Source organism: Felis catus, chromosome E1 (genome assembly GCF_018350175.1).
Source record: "Felis catus isolate Fca126 chromosome E1, F.catus_Fca126_mat1.0, whole genome shotgun sequence".
Taxonomy (NCBI): Eukaryota; Metazoa; Chordata; class Mammalia; order Carnivora; family Felidae; genus Felis; species Felis catus.
In genome coordinates, this window is record NC_058381.1 from 13,971,804 (window position 1) to 13,995,049 (window position 23,246).

Here is a 23,246-nt window from a genome sequence, read left to right on the forward strand (position 1 = left end):
GCTGTGCCCAACATTGCCACTGCTTTAGATACTTTGGCCATGGTCCTAGGAGTGTGCCATGCTGTACTGGACTTAGCAAATGCTTTTTTCCATATATCCCTTGCTACAGAGTCACAAGATCAACTTGCCTTCACATGAGAAGAGGCAACAATGGATCTTCCAAGTACTTCTCCAAGGCTACCTGCAGAGCCCTCCAATATGCCATGGGATGGCAACATGAGACTTGTCCCTGTTCTCTTTCCCCACAACAGTAAAATGGGTCCATTACATTGATGTTATAAGGTTAACATGTGAAGATTCACCTCCGCTGCAGGACCCTCTGCAGATTTGTTGGAACATCTGCAAGGGAAAAGATGAATTCACAAAACATTCAAGGTGCAGATAATGCCATAAAGTTTTGAGGAATTATTTGGTCAGGAAATGTTGTTCCAGAAGCTGTGATTACTAACATACAAGCCTATCCAACCCCTAAGAAGATAAAAGAAACGCAAGCCTTTGTAGGGATTTGGGAGTTTTGGAGGACTTCTATTCCCTACCTGACACAGTGCCTCTATCCCTTTAAAAAAAGGGAGGGAGGGGAGGGGGAGAAGCCAAGATGGAGGAACAGCATGGAAGGTGTTTTTGCGTCTCTCCTCCTCGAAATACTACCAGATTAACACTAAACCATCCTGCACACCTAGAAAACTGATTTGAGGAGTAACGCAACAATTTGCACAATCTGAACCACAGAACTAAGCAGGTACGCGGCGCAGAGCGGTGAACTAGGGGAGAGAAAAGTTGCAGAGGGCAGGGAACTGTTTTTGCTTGCGAAGAGAGTACAGAGAGGGGGGGGGGGGTTCGGGAAAAGCACCCTCCCAAAGCTGCTGGAGAGAAATTGGGAAAGTGGAAACAGCCGCAGGGACTGAACTAAAAAGGGAGAAAGGAGAAAGGAGAGGGTTTAAATTCTATTAAGACTCTAAACAGGGAAAGCGCAGAGTCTGCCACTCCGCAGCTCGATACCTGGCTCTGGTGCTCTGGTGGGAAGGGCGAATCCCCAGGAGCAGAGTGAGGTCCGGGAGGTTCTCGGCCACACGGGGAAAAGCGGTTCCACTGCTGGAAGGACATCTGGTAGAGGCTCTGTGGCCACCCGGTGCCAGCAGACCCCAGAGAACAACCACATTCGCTGGTGTTGGAACAAGGTCGTTGGTGGTGAAGGCTGGTGCCAGATGTGTGTTGTGATTTGCCATAATCCCTGAAACGCTGCTGCTATACGATCGCGTGAACTTTTTCTGGGGCGGGCTAGCACCCAGTGACAGTCTCTGGGCATCAGCAGCAGCACAGTCCTGGGAATGTTCCTGGGTGCAGCCTGCCATTGCTCGGTGAGACCCTCTCCCACAGGATCTGAGTGGGTCAAAGCCACAGTCCCTCAGAAGTGATGGGTCGGGAAACACAGCCGCATCAGAGATAAAACTCAGGAAGGAGGTGCCTGCCGCCTGGCCGCCTGCTGCCTGCGACAGCTGGTCGCAGACAGTGTAGTAGCAGGGAGTGGACAGAAGCTGGACACAAAGGACAAGTGCGCGATTGCTGGTCAGGGAGAGCACAGAGTTCCAATACTAGAGACTGGGCACCTGGGTGACGCCATTTTTAACCCTCCCGCACATGCGCATACACACCTACGAGCACCACAACAATCCACCCCAGTAGGTTAGCAGTGCCATCTAGTGGAGAATGGAGCCATTACACTAAGCCCTGCCCAACTGGGCCAACCTTGCTCTTCAGGAATACCACAAATCCCTCCGCCTGCTTAGTTTTGAACTATAAAGTGCTTCATAGTTTGACTTCTAGGGGAAATCAATATAATTTCACTGGACAGTGACATGCAGAAGGTTGAGCCTGGACCACTTTCTTACACCATACACAAAATAAAGTGGATAAAAGACCTAAACATAAGACAGGAAGCCATCAAAATCCTAGAGGAGAAAATAAGCAACAACCTCTTTGACCTTGGCTGCAGCAGCTTCTTACTTGACATGTCTCCAGAGGCAAGGGAAACAAAAGCAAAAAATGAACTATTGGGACCTCATTAAGGTAAAAACTTCTGAAGAGCAAAGGAAACAACCAACAAAACTAAAAGGCAACCGACAGAATGGGAGAAGATATTTGCAAACAACATATCAAATAAAGGGTTAGTATCCAAAATCTATAAAGAACTTATCAAACTCAACAGCCAAAAAAAAAAAAATAATAATAATAATCCAGTGAAGAAATGGGCAAAAGACATAAATAGACAGTTTTCAAAAGAAGACATCCAGATGACTAACAGACACATGAAAGATGCTCAACATCACTCATCATTGGGGAAATACCAATCAAACCCACAATGAGATACCACCTCACACATGTCAGAATGGCTAAAATGAACAACTCAAGAAACAACAGATGTTGGCAAGGATGTGGAGAAAGGGCAATACTTTTGCATTGTTGGTGGGAATGCGAACTGGTGCAGCCACTCTGGAAAACAGTTTGGAAGTTCCTCAAAAAATTAAAAATAGAACTACCCTATGATCCAGAATTGAACTACTAGGTATTTATCCAAGGGATATGGGTATGCTGTTTCGAAGGGACACATGCACCCCAATGTTTATAGCAGCACTATCAACAATAGCCAAAGTGTGGAAAGAGCCCAAATGCCCATCGATGGATGAATGGATAAAGAAAATGCGGTGTGTGTGTGTGTGTGTGTGTGTGTGTGTATATATATATATATATATATATATATATATATATATACACACATACAATGGAGGATCACTCGGCAATCAAAAAGAATGAAATCTTGCCATTTTCAACTATGTGAATGGAACTAGAGGGTATTATGCTAAGCAAAATTAGAGAAAGACAAAATCATATGACTTCACTCCTATGAGGACTTTAAGACACAGAACAGATGAACATAAGGGAAGAGAAGCAAAAATATATAAAAACAGGGAGGGGGACAAAACATAAGAGACTCTTAAATATGAGGAACAAACAGAGGGTTACTGGAGGGGGTGTGGGAGGGGGGATGGGCTAAATGGGGAAGGGGCATTAAGGAATCTACCCCTGAAATCATTGTTGCACTATATGCTAACTAACTTGGATGGAAATTTAAAAATAAATAAATAATTTTAAGAAATAAAACAAAATAAAGGGGGGGTGGGTAACAGGTGGGCAGAGCAGCAAGCCACCTTTGAGAAGGCAAAAATACTAGTGAAACAGATTAAAGCTCTGGACATCCCTCAAGCAGGGCTATCATTTGAATCAGATGTATCTAGAACGTATGGGTTGGGCACTATAGAAGAGACAACAGAAAGAGAAAATACCTCTAGGATATTGGCCTTGGTTCTGGAAAGAGGCAAAAACCTGATATACCTCCGTAAAGCAACAGTTCCTAGCAATGTACACAGTACTCCTCCAGGTAGACTGTCTCATGAAGAAAAAGCATAGCATGTTAAGAGCTTCCCTTTCTATCAAGGGATGGATAGAGAACATGTTCCATTGACCCACTTCTGCCATGGCCCAGACTCCCACTTTGACTAAGTGCCTACGGCATATGCCTACAGACAACAAAGGGGTACCCTTCCCACCAGCCCACTGTCTCTAGAAATGTGGGTGCTACTAGACCCTATAGAACATATAGATCCTCCAAATGCCCCCACCCCTATTCCTGTGGCAACCCCTGCAGAGGGAATGAGGAAAAATCCTGCTGATGCCTGATAGATCTCCCACATGGACTGCAATGGCTATTCAGCCCAACACTGACATCATCTGGATGGAAACAGAAATGAACCACAGCAGCTAGTGGGCTGAACTCAGCTATTTAGCTGGGGATCACTGACTGATGAACCCTGGCCGTTAACCCTTCACACCAAAGAGATTAACCCTGTGGCTTAGACAATGAAAAGCAAAGGTGTAGATGATCATAGATAAGTCCTTATGAGGTCAAGAAAGTTTACCTGCAAGAGCCTGAGGTAGTCCTCACTGTCTTCCACGTCCCAGTTCATAGGGCAATCAGGAAACTGATGCCCTAGCTTGGGTAAAAGCCCTAGCAACTAACTCTTCAGTAGATACAACACAGTGGGCAAATAGAAAGAGAGGCCACCATAACACCCAGATTGAATGGAATATTACCAAGGATGCCAGATTGCCCTTAAAATACAGTGGCTTGGTTAATGCAGTAATAAATCCTGTATGTCCTCAACAACACTCAAGGCACCTGCCAAAGGAGTCTGGGACCATCCATCGGAGTCCCCAGATGGTGAAGGATTGGCAAACTGGTTATGTTTGCCCCCTCTGTCTGAGTGAGGATTCTAAATATGCCTTGGTTCATGTGGACACTATGTCTGGCCTCATCCAAGTTTGCCTCTATGGCTGTGAAAACCAGGTGTCCACCAACAGGGGATTATGGAAGCTGAGCACCATGTGCGGATGCCCTCAATGATCAGGGATCACGTTTCAAAGGTCATGATATCTAAGAGTGGACAAAAGATGACATTAAGTAGAAGCCCCACCTCCCCTGTAACCTGCAAGCCACAGGACTGATCAGAAAAAAAGAGATATTAAAGCAGCAGAATAAATTACTAACAACTAAAACCACCTGGCCAAACAGACTAAGGTACTATCCCAGGCTTCAATACATTTCATTTTTTGTAATGTTTTTTATTTAGTTTTGAGAGAGAGAGAGAATGAGCAGGGGAGGGGCAGAGAGAGAAGGAGACACAGAATCTGTAACAGGCTCCAGACTCTGAACTGTCAGGGCCCAAAGCGCGAGATCATGACCTGAGCCAAAGTCAGATGCTTAAAGGCTTTAATACATTTAAATGATCAATCAGTAGGGCCTATTACCCAATATGCCAAACTAGAAACCCCTGCCAAAGCATCCAGTACCGTAAAGGTACAAAAGTTGAGGGAGACAGCCATTGCCCTGAGTCCCACCGTGGATCAATGTGCTACGATGCTGAGAACATCAAGCCCCATCAGGCCTGGCGAAGGCATTGTGTACGGGGATTCTCAATAAGACATCCCAGGGAACTACTCAGTCTCTAATGGGATTCTATTATCCTGCTGCGAGCCAGACCTGTTGAAACACACTATACCTGGAACAGAACATGCACCACTGAAGGAGGGGAGAAGGTGAGGGTCCTGATCTGGCATATCCCACCCCCAGTCCTGCCTGCTGCCTTCCCCAGCCAACATGCATGGCATGCACAACCAGGTCAAATTTCTAAAGCTACAGCTACATTAACATCTAATGATCAGGTTGCAAGTGTAATTCTTACAGAAGGGGGAGACTTTCCCATACGAGTTCCTATTAAATAACTGTCTTGTCAGCCTTAGACATCTGCTGCCCCTATGGTGCCCAGTCATGACACAGACTCCTAATATAAATACCTCTCCACAGTGGGCCCACTTGTATGCCCAACAAAAGATTTAAGCTGACCTTGGGTATGTGAGCAGATGCCCCTTTCTAGCTCATCAGGATTACCACCACTCTGGGGAGTGGATTAAAAAGTTCTCAAGGCTCCTGGGTGGCTCAGTCAGTTAAGCGTCCAACTTCCGCTCAGGTCATGATCTCACCATTCGTGAGTTCAAGCCCCACATCGGGCTCGGTGCAGACAGCTCAGAGCCTGGAGCCTGCTTCGGATTCTGTGTCTCCCTCTCTCTCTGCCCCTTCCCTTGCTCACTCTCTCTCTTTCTCTCTGTCTCAAAAATAAACATTTTTTAAAAAGTCCTAACGCAGTATATTAAAAAAGAACAAGCTAGGACTGGCATTCTTAATTCATCTGATATTACCAATACTACTCTAGAAAACTGGTCTCTGGCACACACTATCAGTAACACTAGACACGGGTATTCTTTTTCTCTCAAACTACACAGGCAGCCCATCAAATTGATGACCAAAAGGGTCCTAAAAAATAATACCATCTGAGCCACGGGTGACTATGCACAGACCTGGGATATATTCACATGGTTCACCCTGGGTGATGGACATTTGAGCACTGGATTGCCAGGCACCCCTATGTTGGGAACAGAAAAATCACTGTGAACACAACCAACCCAGCTGTACCAGAAAAGTGGGATGGAAGTCACTGGAACTATGCAGTCATTCTGTCACACTAAAGGATAGCAGCTAGTTTGACACTGACAGGTCACAACACCCACTTATTGGGAAGCCCTGAATGGAACCCAGTGGTTATGTAGCACAGACATTTGGCCGTGGCTCCCACCTGGGTGACTGGGCCACTGCACCCTGGCTTTTTCCTGGGCACAAAGGAGAATCCGCCCCATAGTAATAGCAATTGCCAACCTCCTCCTCCTCAAGGCCAGATGAGCATGTTATGTTTTCCACTGGTATGCTCATCTGGCCACCATTTTCCTTCCATTGGCCTGGAAGCCACTGTAGCACACAAAGAAGCACTTACTAAGTCCACCTAGCAAGCCTTAAATGATAGCCAATAAGAAAAAAGCCTGCCCTGACTGAACACTAAAATATCTCTAATGAGAAAAGCTGGGGGCATCTGGGTGGTTCATTCGGTTAAGCATCCAGCTCTTGATCTCCACTCAGGTCATGATCTCACAGTTCCTGGGATCAAGCCCCATTTTGGGCTCTGTGCTGACAGTGTGGAACGTGCTTGGGATTCTCTCTCTCTCTCTCTCTCTCTCTCTCTCTCTCTCTCTCTCTCAAAATAAACTTAAAAAAGAAAAAGAAAAAGAAACAAGTTGTCCTCCAGGATCACCTGAACATTATCACTGCCTCTCAAGGAGGCATCTATGCCATTATCTAAACAGAATGCTTGTGTTTATACCTGATAAATCTGCTCATTACCATCTTTATTAAATCACATAAAGAAACAAGTAAATATCCTGAGTTATCTGACCTCCAGCCTAGAGGACTTAATAAATCAATGATTCAGATCACTGGGCTCTTAATTCTGAAAATTACTTATTTTGGAAATCGTGATTTTAATCTGCTTTTTCTTGCATGTGCCTAAACTGTTGCTGTGGCATCTGCCTCCAGTGCGGCCAGATTGTCACCAAACAAGCCACCTCTATGCCAGTAAAACCTTGCTGACTGCTCAGGGAACATTGCAAAAGAGCAGTACATATAGAATTATAAGAGCCAGTCATAGGAGGTGAAACACTGGAGAAGGTCATCAAGAGGATACGGATGCCATTTGACCCATGAGCTGGACCCAGGCAATTGAGGCTCTTCCCTGCCCTCCCTGTCGGTGAAATATGCATTCTGCCTGCCTTCCTGCCCTAAAAGCTGCCTCAAGGACACAGACTTGAGATAGTAATGTGCTGTTGAGACCATCTGGGTATAATGACTGCATGTGCCATCTGGTAGACATGACTGAACCCAGTTAGGACGTCTATATAAACTTTTGAGGTTCTGACAGGTGGGTGTAAAGATCTGCTCACTTTTCAGCTGACTAAGCCAACCGTCATAAAAGCAAGTTCCCTTGCTTATTAAAACTGCCACGTACAATCTGGAGGGGTCTGTCTCTTTTTCAGTCTGCCCTTGCCCACCACCCCCCCCCCACGTACAAGGACCAATTTCAGATTCCACCCAGGAAACTGTAACCCAAGGTTACAAATCAACAAGTTGCAAGAAGAGGTTGTTGCCAGGAGAAGCCATGGGCCACTGGGCGCTGCAGGTGGTCATGCACTGCAGGAGGTGGACACGGGGGAAGCTGTGTGCAGTGCAGGAATCTGGGTGCAGGAAGTGCTGCTCAGGCTGCAGAAGCCAGACCTCAAACCCACGCAAGCACCTGTGCTACAACAGGTTGCCAAGGGAGCCTTGAGAGCTTGCCTGCCAAGCAAGCACTAGAGAACCAGAAGCAAAACCCTTTCCTCCTACAGTGTCTCTCTGGCACCCTCTGCTGACAAAGTTTAGCATTGTGCCAGCTGGCAAAGGAAACATTTAAAGGACCCAGATCCATTTCACAGTCTAGGCAGTGAAGGAAAACCTTGGTGCTGAGACCAGCTCAGCTGGTCTTCAGAGAGAGAATAAAGCTAAACAAAAAGCCATTACAAATCTGTAAGGAAAAGACCTACAATTCTAGAAAGGAAAAAAAAATACAGAGGCGCACAGAGAAAAGCAGAAAGCAAAAGGCGAGAGACAGACAAGAGGTCTGATGACCTTGGCTGTTCTTCCCGTGGCCCCGTTACATCCCTGTCCTTTGATGGTAGGAGACTGCTCTGTCTCTTTCTAATGAACGCCTCCTTTTTTGTCAGCTTACACTTGCTTGGGCTGGCTTCCAGCCCTGCGACAAAGTCCTCCTAGTCAATAAGAAGTCACTGAATTAATTTTATCATTTCCAAGTCCTTGGAAGACGTTACAGTTGTTTGTACCTGCTGTAATTTTGTCCCTTCGGGTTTGGGGAAGCACTCTTCCTTGGCCAAAAATTTCTGTAATTAAAAAAAGTTGAAATCCTTTCCCATTCTATTCACTGCTGCACTCTGAGTGGTACAGCTGGATTTCATCTGGGCCTCATTGTCCATTTTCCCTGGACTTTTCCTCAGATTCCTTATACTGTTAAGTTCTTGTAAAACCTGCCAATTGATATTTTAGAGCAAGACTATAAAGACTTCCTTGTTAGTCTTTACTTTTTTTAGGTGGGGGGGAGGGGCAGGGAGAGAGGGAGAGAGAGAATCCCAAGCAGGCTCCGCGCTGTCAGCACAGGGCCCGATGCAGGGCTCGACCCCACAAACCATGAGATCATGACCCGAGTGGAAAACGAGAGTCGGACGCTTAACCAACTGCACCACCCAGACACCTCTAATTTTTTCTAAGTCCTGTCATGCAGGGGATAAGTAAGATCCATCAGAAGCAATAATTCAGACAAGATTTCTACCATCTTTCTCAGAAAGCGTCTGCACAATGCCGTAACACATTCTCACTTTTTCCTGCCTAATCATTTGTGTGACGCTTTGATGTGGGGCCATTTATGCTGCAGCTTGTTTTATTGGTTCTTATACATGGGCTGCTTCGCGTTAGTCTTCCACTTGACTGAGTCAGCTTGTCAGCCCCATTCTTCCCCCAGTGTAGTTACCAGGTTATTTTGCCTTTAACCTCCTCGGTGGTAGGGAACATTCCACCCATGGGTGTTTTCTTCAGCTCCTTCAACAGCTCTGTTTTGTTCCCAGGGTGCTGATAGGTGGTTTCCATTCTCTCGTGTCACATCTCTCATCTGATCATTTGTTTGGGTTTGGAGAAAGGTACTCTAGCTGTGTTTCAATGTGTGATTTTAACTGAACTTTCAATTTTCTCAGCATCTGATTTTTCTTTTCACCAAATTCCTTCTGTCTCAGGCACAATGCTCATCTCTTCTCCCGGTGTTTCTCATTACAGGACACTCTTGTCGTTCACGTGGTCATAATCCATTTCCATCTTAAAGTACTCCTTACAAGCTTCTTGGTTCATTTATGTCCCTCTATTCTGTTCTGGCTGAGGATCCCTTTTCATTGCCCGAGCAAGATCCTGTGTCTTATTGGGACAGACCTTCCTTCCACATTTGTGAGAATGATAATGATAATCCCCTTAGTTGCAGGACAGGCATCACTCAACCCCCCCACACACACCCTCACTGTTCCCTGCCTCTTTCTCACTGGGCCTGAGACCACTGTAATAGGAGAGAGATGTATACAGAGACTATAGACTGGATCAGTGGTTCCCCAAGTGAAAGACTACATCAGAATTCTCCTGTGCTTGTTAAAAATGCAGATTCCTGGGTCCTACCCAACCCAGTTAGTCTAATCTCTGGAATGGAGCTTACAATCTGCATCTTAACAATCTCTCCAGGTGATTTTTCTGTACCCTTAAAGTTGAACAGATATGAGCAGTATCCTGTTCTGAGAGTGGAAGGGGCTGGTCTGAAGTTAGGGATGACTTTCCACCAAGTTACTCCAGACCTGGATGCTTCCAGCAGGTGTTATCTGTGCCTGCAGAAATAAAGATCAAAAGTCCCCTTCCAAGGACCCCTGCCCTTAGGCATCATAACCATGTTTCAGAGTTCATCTCTGGAACTTAACCCTGGTTCCCATAAATAGTGTCCACTGTTGGGGAACAAGAATTCCTGTCCTCTTCAAAGGTCCTTATAGCTGGACTAAGAATCAAACCGACATGAGACACATTAACAGGACAAAATCAAATTTAATACCACACATGACGGGAATCCACACACGCATGGAAACCCCAAAGATGATCAGGCAAAATGAGGTATATGTGTCATCCTGAACTAAGGATAAGGGGTTGGCGTCTGGGACTTCAGAGGGAAGGAATGAACGATCTTCACAGGTGTGATAAGAAGAGGAGCTGATGTTTGGTAATTAGATGTTTGCCCTGCTGTAGAGATGGGTCACTCAGATAAAAGTGCTAATAACCCTTATTCTGGGAAAGACCCCCAATTTAGAAGCTTCTATGTAGTTAAGGGAGGGACAAAAGTTTCTCTTGAGCCCATAGGGTCTTGATTGCCTTGAGCTCAGAATAATCTTCATGCCAATGCAGCCCATCTTGGGGCAGCCTGCCCTCAGCCCCTCCTCCACCATGGGAATACAGGTACAACATTGAAAGTTTGAGGGCAGATGTTTGAGTGGGCCATAGCCATGGCCTACCAAGTTCACATTTCAAATTCAAAGACCCACTGGAGTCACTGGAGCCAGCCAAGGGACCCCGCCAGCCTTGCAAAAAGGCACCATGTCATCAGAACTAGCAATGAAACCAACATCCCACCTCATTCCCTACGAAATATAAGAGGACTGGCTCCATGAAGGAGGGAGAGCATTTGACTTGTCCATCTGTATCCCTCCAACACTGAGGGGCCTCCAACCACAGCCCCCAATGGTCATGGTAAGGCGATTGTCAACATTGCCAAGACCACCTGTCACTGTCTGGGTCTGGAGAAAGGAGAAGGTGGACACAGAGTGAAGAGATACAGCGTTATAGTGGATATGACCCCGAGCAGCAGACACTGCTACCTGCTGGCATAGGGATAAGGGAACATCTCGAGAGTTGAGCAGACACCAAGTTGGTAGTGGGGCTTGAAGCTCTTATATCATTAACTGCAGGCGCAAGGTAGATGTCTTGGAGCAGGCGCTGAAGAAGGGGAGAAATGGATCCAGCCTCTGCCCCGTTTCCCATGGCAGGGCACTTGTGACAAAACAGCAGCATTTGCAAGCCTCCTGAGCAAAGGAACCAATGGAAGGTTGGTAGTAGAGAGGCAGAGAAAACCAAGAGAGGGGGTTCACCCTCCCTCTCCACTAATGTGGGCCTACCCACAAATGAGGGGTAAACTGTAACCAAGCAAAATAGGGACACGTGCATACGGCAGGTCTCCACCTACAGAGGCGTAACTGACTGGTGGCTCCAAAAGTGCAACATTCTGAAATCTCTCTCTGTTCCATGGCTCACACTAAGGCCAGGTTTCCGACAGGCCACTGCCACCTGTGACTGGGCACAACAAGGATAGCAATTTGGGGCTCATTCTTATGATAGGTGGGACTCCCCTGGTGGGTGACCTTGGCCAGAGGGCTCTCAGTGGCCTTACTGAACTTCTCTTAGGACTGGACTGACGCCAAAGATGCCTCCACCCCACCTCGCTCCCTCCCATCCCTCCTCCCCTCGGGTCAGACCACACTGAAGTCTGATGGCTCTTCCAGTCTTCTCCAGTGCTCTGTGTTTCCTCTCACAGGGCTTTCCCCTGATACATTGCTTCTTCCTGTCCTGGTGTCTGCTTTGCCGAGTGCCCATGCTAACACCATGAGTTAGCTCTTCCAGGAGCAGTCCCAAAATAAGAGGTCTCTTCCCCACCCCAGCACTGGTGTCAAAGAGCAGAGGCAGGGGCATGCATGTGGGACAGATAAGCCACCTGTCAAAGAAGAACTGCACCAGAGTTCAACAGGCAAGGATGGCTTTATCCAAGACTATTGCAATAGGGGAGAGAGATTGAACTCCACTTCAAATAGAACAGGGACATGTGGGGATTTCTAGCCAATGGGCAGGGGAAAGAATTGGCTGGAAAATTACTAAGAAGAACTTTGTTAGGTAGCAAGGATCAGGCGACAGCAACATGATTGGATATCAAGAGCGGGGGAGGTTCTCAATAAACCAAGTTAACAGGATTCTTTGCTAAAACTGAGCTGGGCAGGCCTAGAACAGGCCAAGGACGGCATCTCATTGAAAAGAGGGGTCAGAGGAGCCACACCCTGAGCCAACAACCCTGGCCCACCCAGCCAGTCTATTCTGGAGGGCTGGCATGGGAGGGGGCTTTGGAGTGAATGTGAATCGAAGTTTCAAACAAACAGGACTGAGTCTGAACCGAAATGAAACAGTTTGCATAACTGATAGCTGCTGCAGAGTTACAGAACCGGACTGTGATGGTTACCGGAGCCAGCTCTTTGCCCCGAAGAAGAAAGAAGGGCTGGTCAGAGCACAGCTGGTGGCACCACTGGACACCGCAGGCACTCAAAAAGGGAGATTGAGGGGCGCCTGGGTGGCCCAGGCGGTTAAGCATCTGACTCTTGATTTCGGCTCAGGTCATGATCTCACAGTTTATGAGTTCAAGTCCTGCATGGGGCTCTGAGCTGACAGCACAGAGCCTGCTTAGGAGTCTGTCTCTCCCTCTCTCTGCTCCTCGCCCTCTCTCTTAAAATAAATAAATTAAAAAAGAAAGAGAGAGAGAGATTGAAGGAAAACCTGAGTGTGGCCTGAGCAGGCTCCTCAGGAAAGCCTTTCCCCATGCGGCAGGAAGAATAACGGCCCCCAAGATGTTCAGGGGCTGCTATGAGCTGCCGGACACTGAGGTGGGGAGAACAGGTTTCTGGAGTCCTAAGAATGAGCCTTCACCTGGAGGTGCGCCCCATCTAGTGGAGGGAACACGTAAACACAGAACCCAGATGAAAGGTGAGCTTGCAGGGCCCTAGGAGGACCCTAGGTTTGGAGGGACGGTAACTGGCCCACCTGAATGTTGTGCCCCCTACAGCACTTTCCCACACAGGCACAAGATGTTCAACCTCCACAAAGGCTCTGGGGAGTCAGGGATCCCCCAACTTCCAGGAAGAAGGCTTGAACCCAGGAAGCAGCCAAATCCTGCGGTGGAGATGGCAATGGGGTGTCTGTGTGAAAGATGTGTCTTCACCTGCAGCCATAGGGTCTCCACAGAAGCTAAACTCTGAGACCCAGGGCTCGGATGAGGCGCCACACGGCAAGGGCGTGACGACAGCAGCCCGGGAAGCGGCAGATGCGGATTCCAGGACAGCAGATGCGGACTCCAAGCTGGGCAGGGACACCAGAGAGCTGGAACATGTTCCCCCGGGTGCATCCCTGTGCGTCTAGAACCCCACAGTCCAAAACCTGCCTTCAGGTTGACATCAGCACATCCATTAAATCTGCATCAAATTTAGATTCTAAACTGAAATTTGATTCTGATTCTGTAAGTGAAATGGGGATAATAATATGCCTGCCTGAACGGGTTGCCTGGATGTCTAAATGAGATCATACAGTCCATTCTGCTGCTGACACTTGTTTTGCAAATGGAAATTTGGTCCAATGCAATTGATAGATATATCATGGGGAAAATTCGAGTGTAACACAAACTTCACATTTGATTACACAACTAACTCATCCATGAGAAATACTAGGTGAACCGAGAAAACCACGCCCAGCTGAATCAAGCTGCATGGGAACGCACAAATCACTCAGCACCCACCTCACAGCTGCCAGCTACCCTGGCGAACCAGGTGTTGGGAGCCACACCCAGACACATCTGGTGTTCCCACTGTCGGTCCGACTGCAGAAAACTCTCATTCCGCCTCTCCACAATAACCCACACGCGGCGGTCCTTCCAGTGCCTGACTCCACAATCAAACTTCAGGTCTGTTTCAAAGTAAAAAGCTGTATTTATTGTAGTATTGATGTCTTAATCATTTAACATATGTAAAACTTTGCTACCATTTTCATCAACCTCCTTTTTATGTATCACTGACAAAGTGTTTGAGTGTTGGGTCCCCAGCCCCATTTTCCATAAGCCTTGTGCTTGCATAGTTTTTGCTTAGCCTTGTGATTTTTATTTTTTTAATGTTTATTTTTTTTTGAAGGACCTCTCCAATCATCTTTTTTTTTTTTTTTAATAATATGCAGACGGAGCACAGGCTGGGAAGGAGCAGAAAGAGGGAGACAGAATCTGAAGCAGGCTCCAGGCCCAACACAGGGCTCAAACCCGTGAATTGCGAGATCACAACCTGGGCCAAAGTCGGACACTTAATCAACCTCAGCCACCCAGGTGCCCCAGCATTGTGATTTTTAGGAACTAGCAGTCATGTTATAGGACTGAGTGCACACGTAAAACACTCAGCTCACGGTAAGCCTCCAGTGAGTCATCTACTGCTATTATATTAATAATTATTATTGAACCTCGTGCTTGAATAACACTTGCCATTTTTTTCAAGGTTCTTTCCCCATTATGGACTGACTTTATCCTCGTGCTTTGCTTGTGGATTATTTTTCTGATTATACACAAAAGAAAATGCAAACGCAGAGAAGTCACTTGCCCAAGATCACACAACCAAGTCCCAGCAGATAAAAGGCCTATTCCCTGCCTTCAAATTTCTTAAGATACAAAAGATACAGATATTACTTCTAAACCTATATCCAAACACTGAGAGCAAAACGTACATAAGAGCATGGCCCTTTGGGAGTCAAAAGGTGGAGAGGAGAGAGGGCATTTAATCATAAAGGAATCCTTGAAGAGGTAAATTGGGACTGCAGAAAAATAGTGAGCAGAAGGAAGAAAACTGCGAATGGAGACAAATCAGTGGATAGCAGGGGTCTCAAACTCAGCTGCCTTCAGGGGCCGAGCAAACAGAGATGAATGGAACGTTCCAGGTGTAAACAATAGAGAATGGTGGGGACTGCAGGGCCTCAGGTCTTACCAAAGGGGTAGCCACTAAGGAGTGCTGACCAATTTTGTGGCACTCCTAGGAAGATCCAACAACTGATTTTTATGAGAAGCAGAGAATTTACATGTTATATGAAATTTCTAGGTTGGGTTTTTTGTTTTCTCATTTTAATTGCGGTCTAAACATCAACTGTTTTCTAAACATTGGCAACGAATTCAAGTATTTTAAAAACACGTTTCAGGCCCAACTAATACATCTACAGGCCAGATGTGCCCCGCGGGCTGCCAGTATTCAAGCTCTGATGAATGACGACGCTCAGGGCTCGGGGCCCCAAGCAAAGAAGTCTGAACAATGATGGACACAAAATATGTTATTTATTGTCAATTTCTGCAAAGACACATTTAAGCAACAAAATATACATTTGTCAACCTTTTAGAATTTGTTTTATACATTAACAAATACAATGTGCTACCATAGCAATAAATTAAATGTACATTATTTACATTACATAGGCAGTCGGGGTCTACGAATCACCTCCTCACGAAGAGGAAAGAAAAAAAAGTCATCATCACATGGATCGTCACTTCCAAGCTACACTTCTGAGGTTCTATCACACAAAGGAATCTCTTCACACTAGAACACCAGCAATCCCCGGGCTGGAGCGTAGAAGGGGAACGCCCATGACAGGGGAGAGTTGGCATACATGCTAAGGAGTGGGAAGGAGGAACTGACCGTTCCAAGCGGAAATATCACAAAATCAAAGATGATGGCATTTAAATTCCAGTCTTTCAGACAAACACCCTCTCTCCAGGGCTGGTAAGGCACAGGACAGAGCCACTGCCCCCAACAGCCTCTCACTAGGCAGGGCTCCACTGTCCTTGGCCCTAGTGCGGGTGGTCTCCTTCCTCCCAAAGGGGCAGATGGGCCAGCTGAAAGGAAGGAGATGTGGGGTTGGGGTGGGCAAGGGGCTAGTGGTAAAAACAGATATCAGGGCTTATAGAATGCTCCTTCGCAGCCTTGGCAAACTCCACTGACCCACCCTCACTTTTGAGAAAGGGAGCTAGAGATCTGGGGAGAAGCCGTGGGGTCCCAAGCATGGCTGTACGGCTGGGTCCCTGCCAGCCACCTACTTGACCCCTGACTATCCCCCACGACGACCTGTCTCTGTTGACTCAGAATCAAATGAAGAAGGTAGTGTTTGCATTGGCACTTTAAACAGCCAGGGTAAGAAGTGACGGTGGCTCTCATCCCACCTCGTCACATGAGTCTACATTTTTATTAACCACCTTTGTTTAAGGGTCGGGGAGAATAGGAGAGTTTTCTTCTACCATTTTCCTTAACTTAAGGCGGGGAAACTGAGCGTTAGTTAACTCCATCTCTGCCCTGGCCCCCACCCCTACAGGGCAGTTGAAGAATGGATGTTACCCGGAAAAGTCCACTAAAATCTCTTGCCCTCCAGGTTTTCTCTGCTCAAGCTGCATCCAAAACCCCAGGGCCCTCACTGAAAAACTGAGAGACTATCCCTCCTGATGAAAAGAACAGAGACTGAGGCCCCACCCTGACTGCTGACAGCTCCCAACCAGTGCCCAGGCATCAGCAAGGCTCCTCCAAAACTCAGGGCCCCGGCAAATGCAGCCGCTTGTTGAAGAGACCATGTAGGTGGAGCAGACGAAAGGGCCCTGGGTCGTGGGTTCTAATCCCAGCTTTGCCACTCGCTGGTTGTGTGATCTCCACCGAGTTACTTCCCCACGGGGGCTGAGGTTTCTCGGCTGGACGATGATCTGGATGGATTAGATGTCAAAAGGGACCCGGAAGGCTGGGACACGGAGATGATGCCAACGAGGCTGAACCACAGAATGTTTTTCAGTCATTTTTCACTCATTCATCATTTTCCATTCATTAGAAACTCTAGCTAAGATCTTCTCTCTCAAGCTCTTTCTGCCTCTGCTTTTAAGCATCAACTGAGCGGAGGCAAAGGGATACCCTACAGAGCCTGACAAATATCATTTCTCCCGTGAGTCAGGCAGTTCCCAGAAGCAGAGAGGTGTCCAGGAAACACCTCTCCTGTGTCCAGATCACAAGCAGAGCACCTCAAATACCAGCACGAGCACCGTCAGAATTAGTCTGGTCACAGGGACCAATGAGACTTGAGCAAATCTTTGAGCCCCAAGACTGGGCGCAGCCATGAAAGGAAGTTTTGGGCCAAGCAGATGCAGGAGAATATGGGGGAAGGAGCCTCCAGGAACCCACGCTGCCTGCCCCACGGTCTACAGGGGTGAGGTTAAGACTGCCCATTCCCTCCTCTCCTCCTCCCCCTCAGCCCTAGGACCTCAGCGGGGCTGGTCATGTATACTCTAGAAGCCATAGGATGGGCTTTCTAGAGAAGGTAAGACAGGACCCAGAGGAAGGACATTTTGGATCCAGTCCAATGTACCCCTAGTAACATAAGAAGGCAGAGAACCACTTCTGAGGCCTGCTTCGTAGGGAGCACGCCCATGCCTCTGTTTCCCTGGACACGCCCCACCTTCCTGGCCACTGGCTCAGAAGCAGGGACAAAGCCCTCCCAGGCAGTGGGGGCTGCGGGAGCAGCAGCCAGAGCAGTGGAGGAAGGCGGGTATGAGGTTCCCAAGTAGGACGGGGTGGGGACAACCTGGAAACTCCAAAGGACCCCCAGACCACAACGCCACACAGCATAGCCACCAGGCAGCTGTAAATACCAGCTATCCAGAGAAGCAAACCAGAACCCGGAATCGTTTTTTTTTTTAAAATGCAGCTTGACCTTCCAAGATCCTTCAGAAACTCAGCCAACAAAATGCTGCCAGAATCCGCAGACCTCGTGCCAGCAGCGGGTGCCGCTACAGTGACTTTTAATAAAAGCTACACAGACATTGGTTGACCTTCTCACTAGAAGAAATTTTACCGGACTAGTACTTTAAGTAAACACGTTTCCCAGAGCGTGAGGGGAGAGGCCCGCCCAGCTCGCAAACAGGACCCGACAACGTCCACATGAGTGAGAGACGAAGGGTCAAGGTTTTGCTCTGATGGCAAAAGCAACAGGGGAATTGTGGCATCCGTCAAAAACAAGTAGAACATTGACTTGGGGCTGCTTTGACTTGGGAATAGGCCCAGATCCCACCGCAAAGAAAACATCTGGTAGAAATCCTTGTCGTCTGCTCACTGAAGTAGGAAGCCAGCCTGAGTCGCCCTGGCTGTCCTGTGTCCCAACGTGCACTTGAAGCCGTAGCACCTCCGAGGCTCTGCTCCTCAGACTCCATGTTTTACTCGTTTTACTTCACACCCGCCTTAACCCCCAGCAGGGCCAGTCAGCGGAAACGACCTTTCGCACCGCAGACAGGGAAGGGCAAGAAGCACGAATATGGGGCCGCTCCTGAGAGTGGGCTGGCTCCGCCCGAGCGGGCAGGGGGCAGGCAGCGTCTGAAGGGCACCCCCCGGGGGCCCAGGTGGTACAAATCTCACCAACGGGACCACTGCCTGCAGGGTCGTGACTGAAGAAGATTGGGGGACCAAGCGTCAACATGGCCAGAGGGCACAGCAGCTGGGAAGAGCCCCCAAGGTAGCCCTGGGCCCCCCGCAGATGCCAGGAGGACATGCTGCAGAAGGACGTCGCCCCTTCCCTCACACCTACATTCTGTGCCCACACCCGGGCCTGGCCAAGCCTAACAGCTCGTGCCCCATGTCGCCTCCCCGGCTCTGCCCCAGGCGGTGGGCTGAAGTAACTCTTCCACGAGCCTCTACAGCCAGCAGAGACCCAGCCCAGCTCGCGGCCCCAAGGTCCCCCGCAGCCGAGGCCCCAGAGCGCGACTTGCCAGCTTGCTCTCCCCGAATTCCTTCCCGCTCCGGGCTGCCCGCCCCTTCTTGGGGAAAACACCTGCCCCGAGCGGAGACGTAGGCACGGGGCTTCTCCCACAGCAACGGCCACCGGGCTGCCGCTGAGGAAGAGCACGGCGCCACCTCACGCACGCCCAGCTCAGTCTCGGTCAGCTGACAGCAGCAGGGACAGAGGCGGCGCCGGGCCTGATGTCAGCAAGTGGGCAAGGAAGAAGTTTCTGGCACAGAAGCACACGGTTGTGGGGGCAACACAGCTGGTTTCGATCAGGACACCTTGGAGGGCTGCTACAAATCTCTGTTCCCGGGAAAGTGGTCCCTCCGCCACGACTACGTGTATTCACCGCACCTGTCACATCCAGTGCTGCCCCTCTCCGGGTGCGGCTTCCCACCGGTGGCCTCCGCCCCCCACCTCACCACCCTCTCTGCCTCTCCTGTCTGTGTGACCAAGTCCCTAGGACCCACATTCCCTCCCTTGCCCGACTCTTTCCTCTACGGACAAAACAAGATGACGAAGGACCCAGACACACATCACATGGGGCAGTCAGGCGCAGGGGGAGCCCGGAGGAACGAGGCCTTGTCCAGAGAAGGGGAAGTGCTTGCAGGGTGCCTCGGCAAGGGGACAGGCAGGACGGTGGCCAGATCGGGACACTGGGACAGATAACTGGTCTGGTGGGCAGGTGGCCGGTGGGGCAGCAGGACTGTGACGGTCAGAGTAGTGGATGGCACCCCCAGACTGCTGGAACAGGAGCCTTCTCCAAGACAGAATCGGGGCTTCCCTGGAGGAGAGAAGGAGGGAGATGGTGACCAAACGGTGGGTAAGGAAGAGGAGAGCGTGCGCCCAAGGCTATAGCCCACTGATGTGCTTGTGACAGGATGGGCCAAACACAAGGGGACCGGAGGTTACGCAGCCTGAAAAGTTGGGCATAAACACGGACTTGATGAACAGAGGCATCGGATGTACACGAAGGGGGGGTAAAGGTGAGCATCAGAATTCCCACGGTCCCTTCTGCCTTTTCATAGATCAGGTTTATATAAAGTGAGAGGAGCTGTGCCCCCACCCCGCCTTGGTTCCAGCTGTGACTCACACCCCCTGTCCCCGGGAGCCCCAAGGCAGGAAGAGGAATGGGCATTCAAATGGGTCTCCAGTAACTTTACCAGCAGGAGGTCAAGCCTCAGTGTTGTCAAACTGGACCCATGCCCCGCTCTGCTGAAAACCACACAGCTGGAACGGAAGAGCTCCCCGGGGTCATCCAGTACAGTGTTTAGGGGGCTAGGGCACCTCTGAACATGATGGGGGGACACATTTCAGCCCAGAGCCCTAGCCAAAGACACAAGGAGGGAAAGGCTGCCAAGAACAGGGAGGCAAGGGGGGCAAATTGCGGAATCCCCCGTCCAGGGCAGGGAGGCCCGCTCTGGGCTACGGGCCCCCTGCCTGCTGGAACCAGGCTCCTCCCAGGGCAGGGAGACCAACTGGGTAAGCCTGGCCCAATCCTATCAGGAAACTCTCCCCAGCCACACCGGAGGCCACCTGCAATCCTCCGCATCCAGTCCTGCGCCCCATCACAGAAGCTTCGGGGAAGAAGCGACCGGCCCTCTCCAGCTGTCAGGATCTCTTTGGCCATTCTCAGGTTATCAGGCCACTAGTTCCCTGGTCTTAGAGTGGACACACTTTGCCACGTGGCCAAAGCAGGACAAACACTCGACCCACCTTTGACAAGCGAAGGAATCCTCTTTCACATTAGTGACCCTGTTTCAAGAGAAACCCATGTAAGAGTTTTAAATAACTAGACAACATAATCTCCACCTTCTGTGCACCCAGCTTTCAACTCCCTGATGAGCTCAGGAAGGGGCATGAGGCCCCAGGAGCCAGCATTTCCCAGCTCACACCTGGTGTGTGTCCAAGGGTGTGACTCTAACACAGGAGGTGTGGCAGAGGTGGCTGGCACCCCCCAGGCTGATGCCTGCACCATGCGGGGACCGCAGCGTCACCCCTAGACCTGACCAGAGTTTTCCTCCTCCACCCCCTGTGACGTGTGAGGCACCCCCTTCCCCAGACCCCCAGAAAGGACAGCTGAGTTTTGGAGGAGGTTGGAATGCGGGATGTGGGAGGCTCCGCCCACTACCCTCACCGCCCTGGATTCTTACCGCACTAGAGCTGGCATGGCTGAGCTTATCAAAGCGGAATTTCAGGTTTGACCTCGGGGAGTTTCTGCTTTTGGTATCTAGGAAAAACAAAATCGTCCATGAAAAGACCGTGAGGCTGTAGAGGTCACCGGGGCTGTGTGTCTGGGGCGGGGGTGCCGCCCGGGGGGTGGGGGTGGGGGCAGGAGCAGGGCCTCCTCCCTCCCCGGAGCACTCCGGCTGACTTGCAGCAATTTGTCAAAGCCAACTCTTTATAAGTTTTCAGAAATGCAAGCTAGTTGGTAAACCCAGTCATTTTATTAAAAATCAAACTATATAAGCTTACAATTCCATAAATTATATTCGTCAAAGGTACTAAATAGGGGCACCTGTTTAGTGACCGGGTGACTCAGTCGATTAAGCATCAGACTCTCGGTCTCGGCTCAGGTCATGATCTCACTTTCGTGAGCTCGAGCCTCATGTGGGGCTCTGCGCTGACAGCACGGGGCCTGCTTGGGATTCTGTGTCCCTCTCTCTCTGCCCCTCCCCCCCCCAAAATAAATAAACATTTTTTTACAAAAGGTAATAAACACTCAGAAGTCATCGCTTCCCAATTATTTCTCTGCATTTTATTACGATCTACTCTCCTCGGGCTATTTATGTCCACGGCGCCTGTCTGGTGCTCCTTCCCAACTCCGCAGCTCACCACTAGCCTGAGATCAGCCACATTTCTGAGCATTACACCACAGAAATCAGCAAATGCTACAAAACCAGGGCTTGACTTATTGTTTTGTTGTCTAGGCTTCCCCTGAGAAAACGCGAAAAATATCAATTAAATGTGAAAATGCATTGTGTCTATAGCCATTACATTATAAGCAGGGCCAAAAACTGAGTCTGTACCCTTCCAGTATCTGAAAACCGGTATCTGATTCAGCAAAGAGGTTGCACGTGTCACTGACAAAATATCAATCATCATTCATGTCAGAACTACACCTATTGGTCATCAGCAACTTTTAGTTGCCTACAGATACCAAGGTTAGACAAATATCAGTAAGAATATGGGATTTATAATAAAGATTATTATTTATAAATTGTGTGCTTCAGATCCTCTGTATCAGTAAAGTTTATAGTAAACATGTGTGTGTGTGTGTGTGTGTGTGTGTGTACAGCAGGAGAGCCAGTTGTTAAACATTTCCCAGCACGCTGCTGGCAGGAGGGCCACTTGGCTTTGTGGTTTTCCTCTGACCCAGGGAATCGGCAAGTCAGTACCCTCCACTCAGAGGCTGCTGACTTATTTCTGGTGCTTCGAATCAAGGGGTCCCACCCAGCACCGTGAGTACCTGTCACTGTGACCTGCCAGTCCCCTCTCAGGGTCCCAGGGAGCCCAGGTGTGACATGACCAACGGTCGGGGCATCTGAGACTACAGAAGCCTGGAAGTCAGGTCCTCCGAGGGCACCTCCCTCCCCCTGGCCCCGTCTCTCCCCAGGCGCAGCCAAACAGTTCAAAACAGTTTCCAGATCTCTGCAAACTGACCCTGGTCCTGCAGGTACCCAGCACAACTTCTGCGAGGCTGGGAGTAGGAAGTAGCCCTGGGGTTACATAATGCGCCAGGGAAGGGGGTTGAGAGCAACATGCCATGTGGTACGACAAGAGGAGATGGAGTTACCAGGCCCATTCGAGGTCCCCTTCTGCCCTGGGTGACCTTCAGCAAGTGGCAGACACTCTCTAACCCTCCCATTACTCAAAACTTTATTTTGATATGTACCTAATACCAAGTAGGAGCCAGGCTTGGTTACAGATCGTTTCATTCATTCCTTCAATATTTCATTAAGCGTCATTTTTTGAAAATCAGAGTATCTGTATTACTACCCACTTTATAGATGAAGAAACTGAGACTCAGAGAGATGGGCCTATCCATGCCACAACTAGGATAAGAACCGGGCTCTGCAGTGGCCCGGCACAGGGGGCAGGACTAGAGCAAGCGCATGAACCAGCTCTTTCTGTGTTTCTGTCACTTGACTAGCGTTTCTCCTCAGCTCATTGACATTTGGGGCCAGATAATTCTTTGCGGGGGGGGGGGGTGCTGCCCCTGTACTTTGTAGGATGTTTAGTGATATCCCTGACCTCTACCCACTGGGCGCTAGCAGCACACTCTCCTCCCACAATCCTGAAAATCAGAAATGTCTCAATATCGTTAAATATGCTCTGGGGAGGCAAGAGTGCCCCCCGGTTGAGAACCTCTCACTATTGTTTTATTCCTGTTATTTAACAAACATTGAGGTTAACAGTTCTTTTCTTTTTAATGGTTTTTTGTTTTTTAAGTTTATTTATTTATTTCGAGACAGCAAGACAGCAAACA

General features: G+C 49.0%; 1 protein-coding gene and 1 long non-coding RNA gene across 12 annotated transcripts in view; one reads left to right on the forward strand and one right to left on the reverse strand.

The window, feature by feature from the left end:
- The first annotated feature begins 586 nt into the window (after positions 1-586).
- LOC123382126 lies at positions 587-21,735 on the forward strand. The gene is made up of 3 exons (XR_006590048.1): positions 587-739; positions 14,159-14,378; positions 14,467-21,735. It is a non-coding gene; the product is annotated as an uncharacterized LOC123382126 (long non-coding RNA).
- RAP1GAP2 (RAP1 GTPase activating protein 2) overlaps positions 15,272-23,246 on the reverse strand; it is a 225,421-nt gene continuing 217,446 nt past the window's right edge. For all 11 annotated transcript variants that reach the window (XM_023244673.2, XM_019817338.3, XM_045045366.1 and 8 more), the window contains 3 exons: positions 20,911-20,987; positions 20,474-20,512; positions 15,272-19,541 (listed from right to left, as the gene is read on the reverse strand). In XM_023244673.2, the coding sequence (XP_023100441.1) occupies positions 20,504-20,512; positions 20,911-20,987 (86 nt within the window). In that variant the 3' untranslated portion in view covers positions 15,272-19,541; positions 20,474-20,503. The remainder of the gene's footprint in view (positions 19,542-20,473; positions 20,513-20,910; positions 20,988-23,246) is intronic.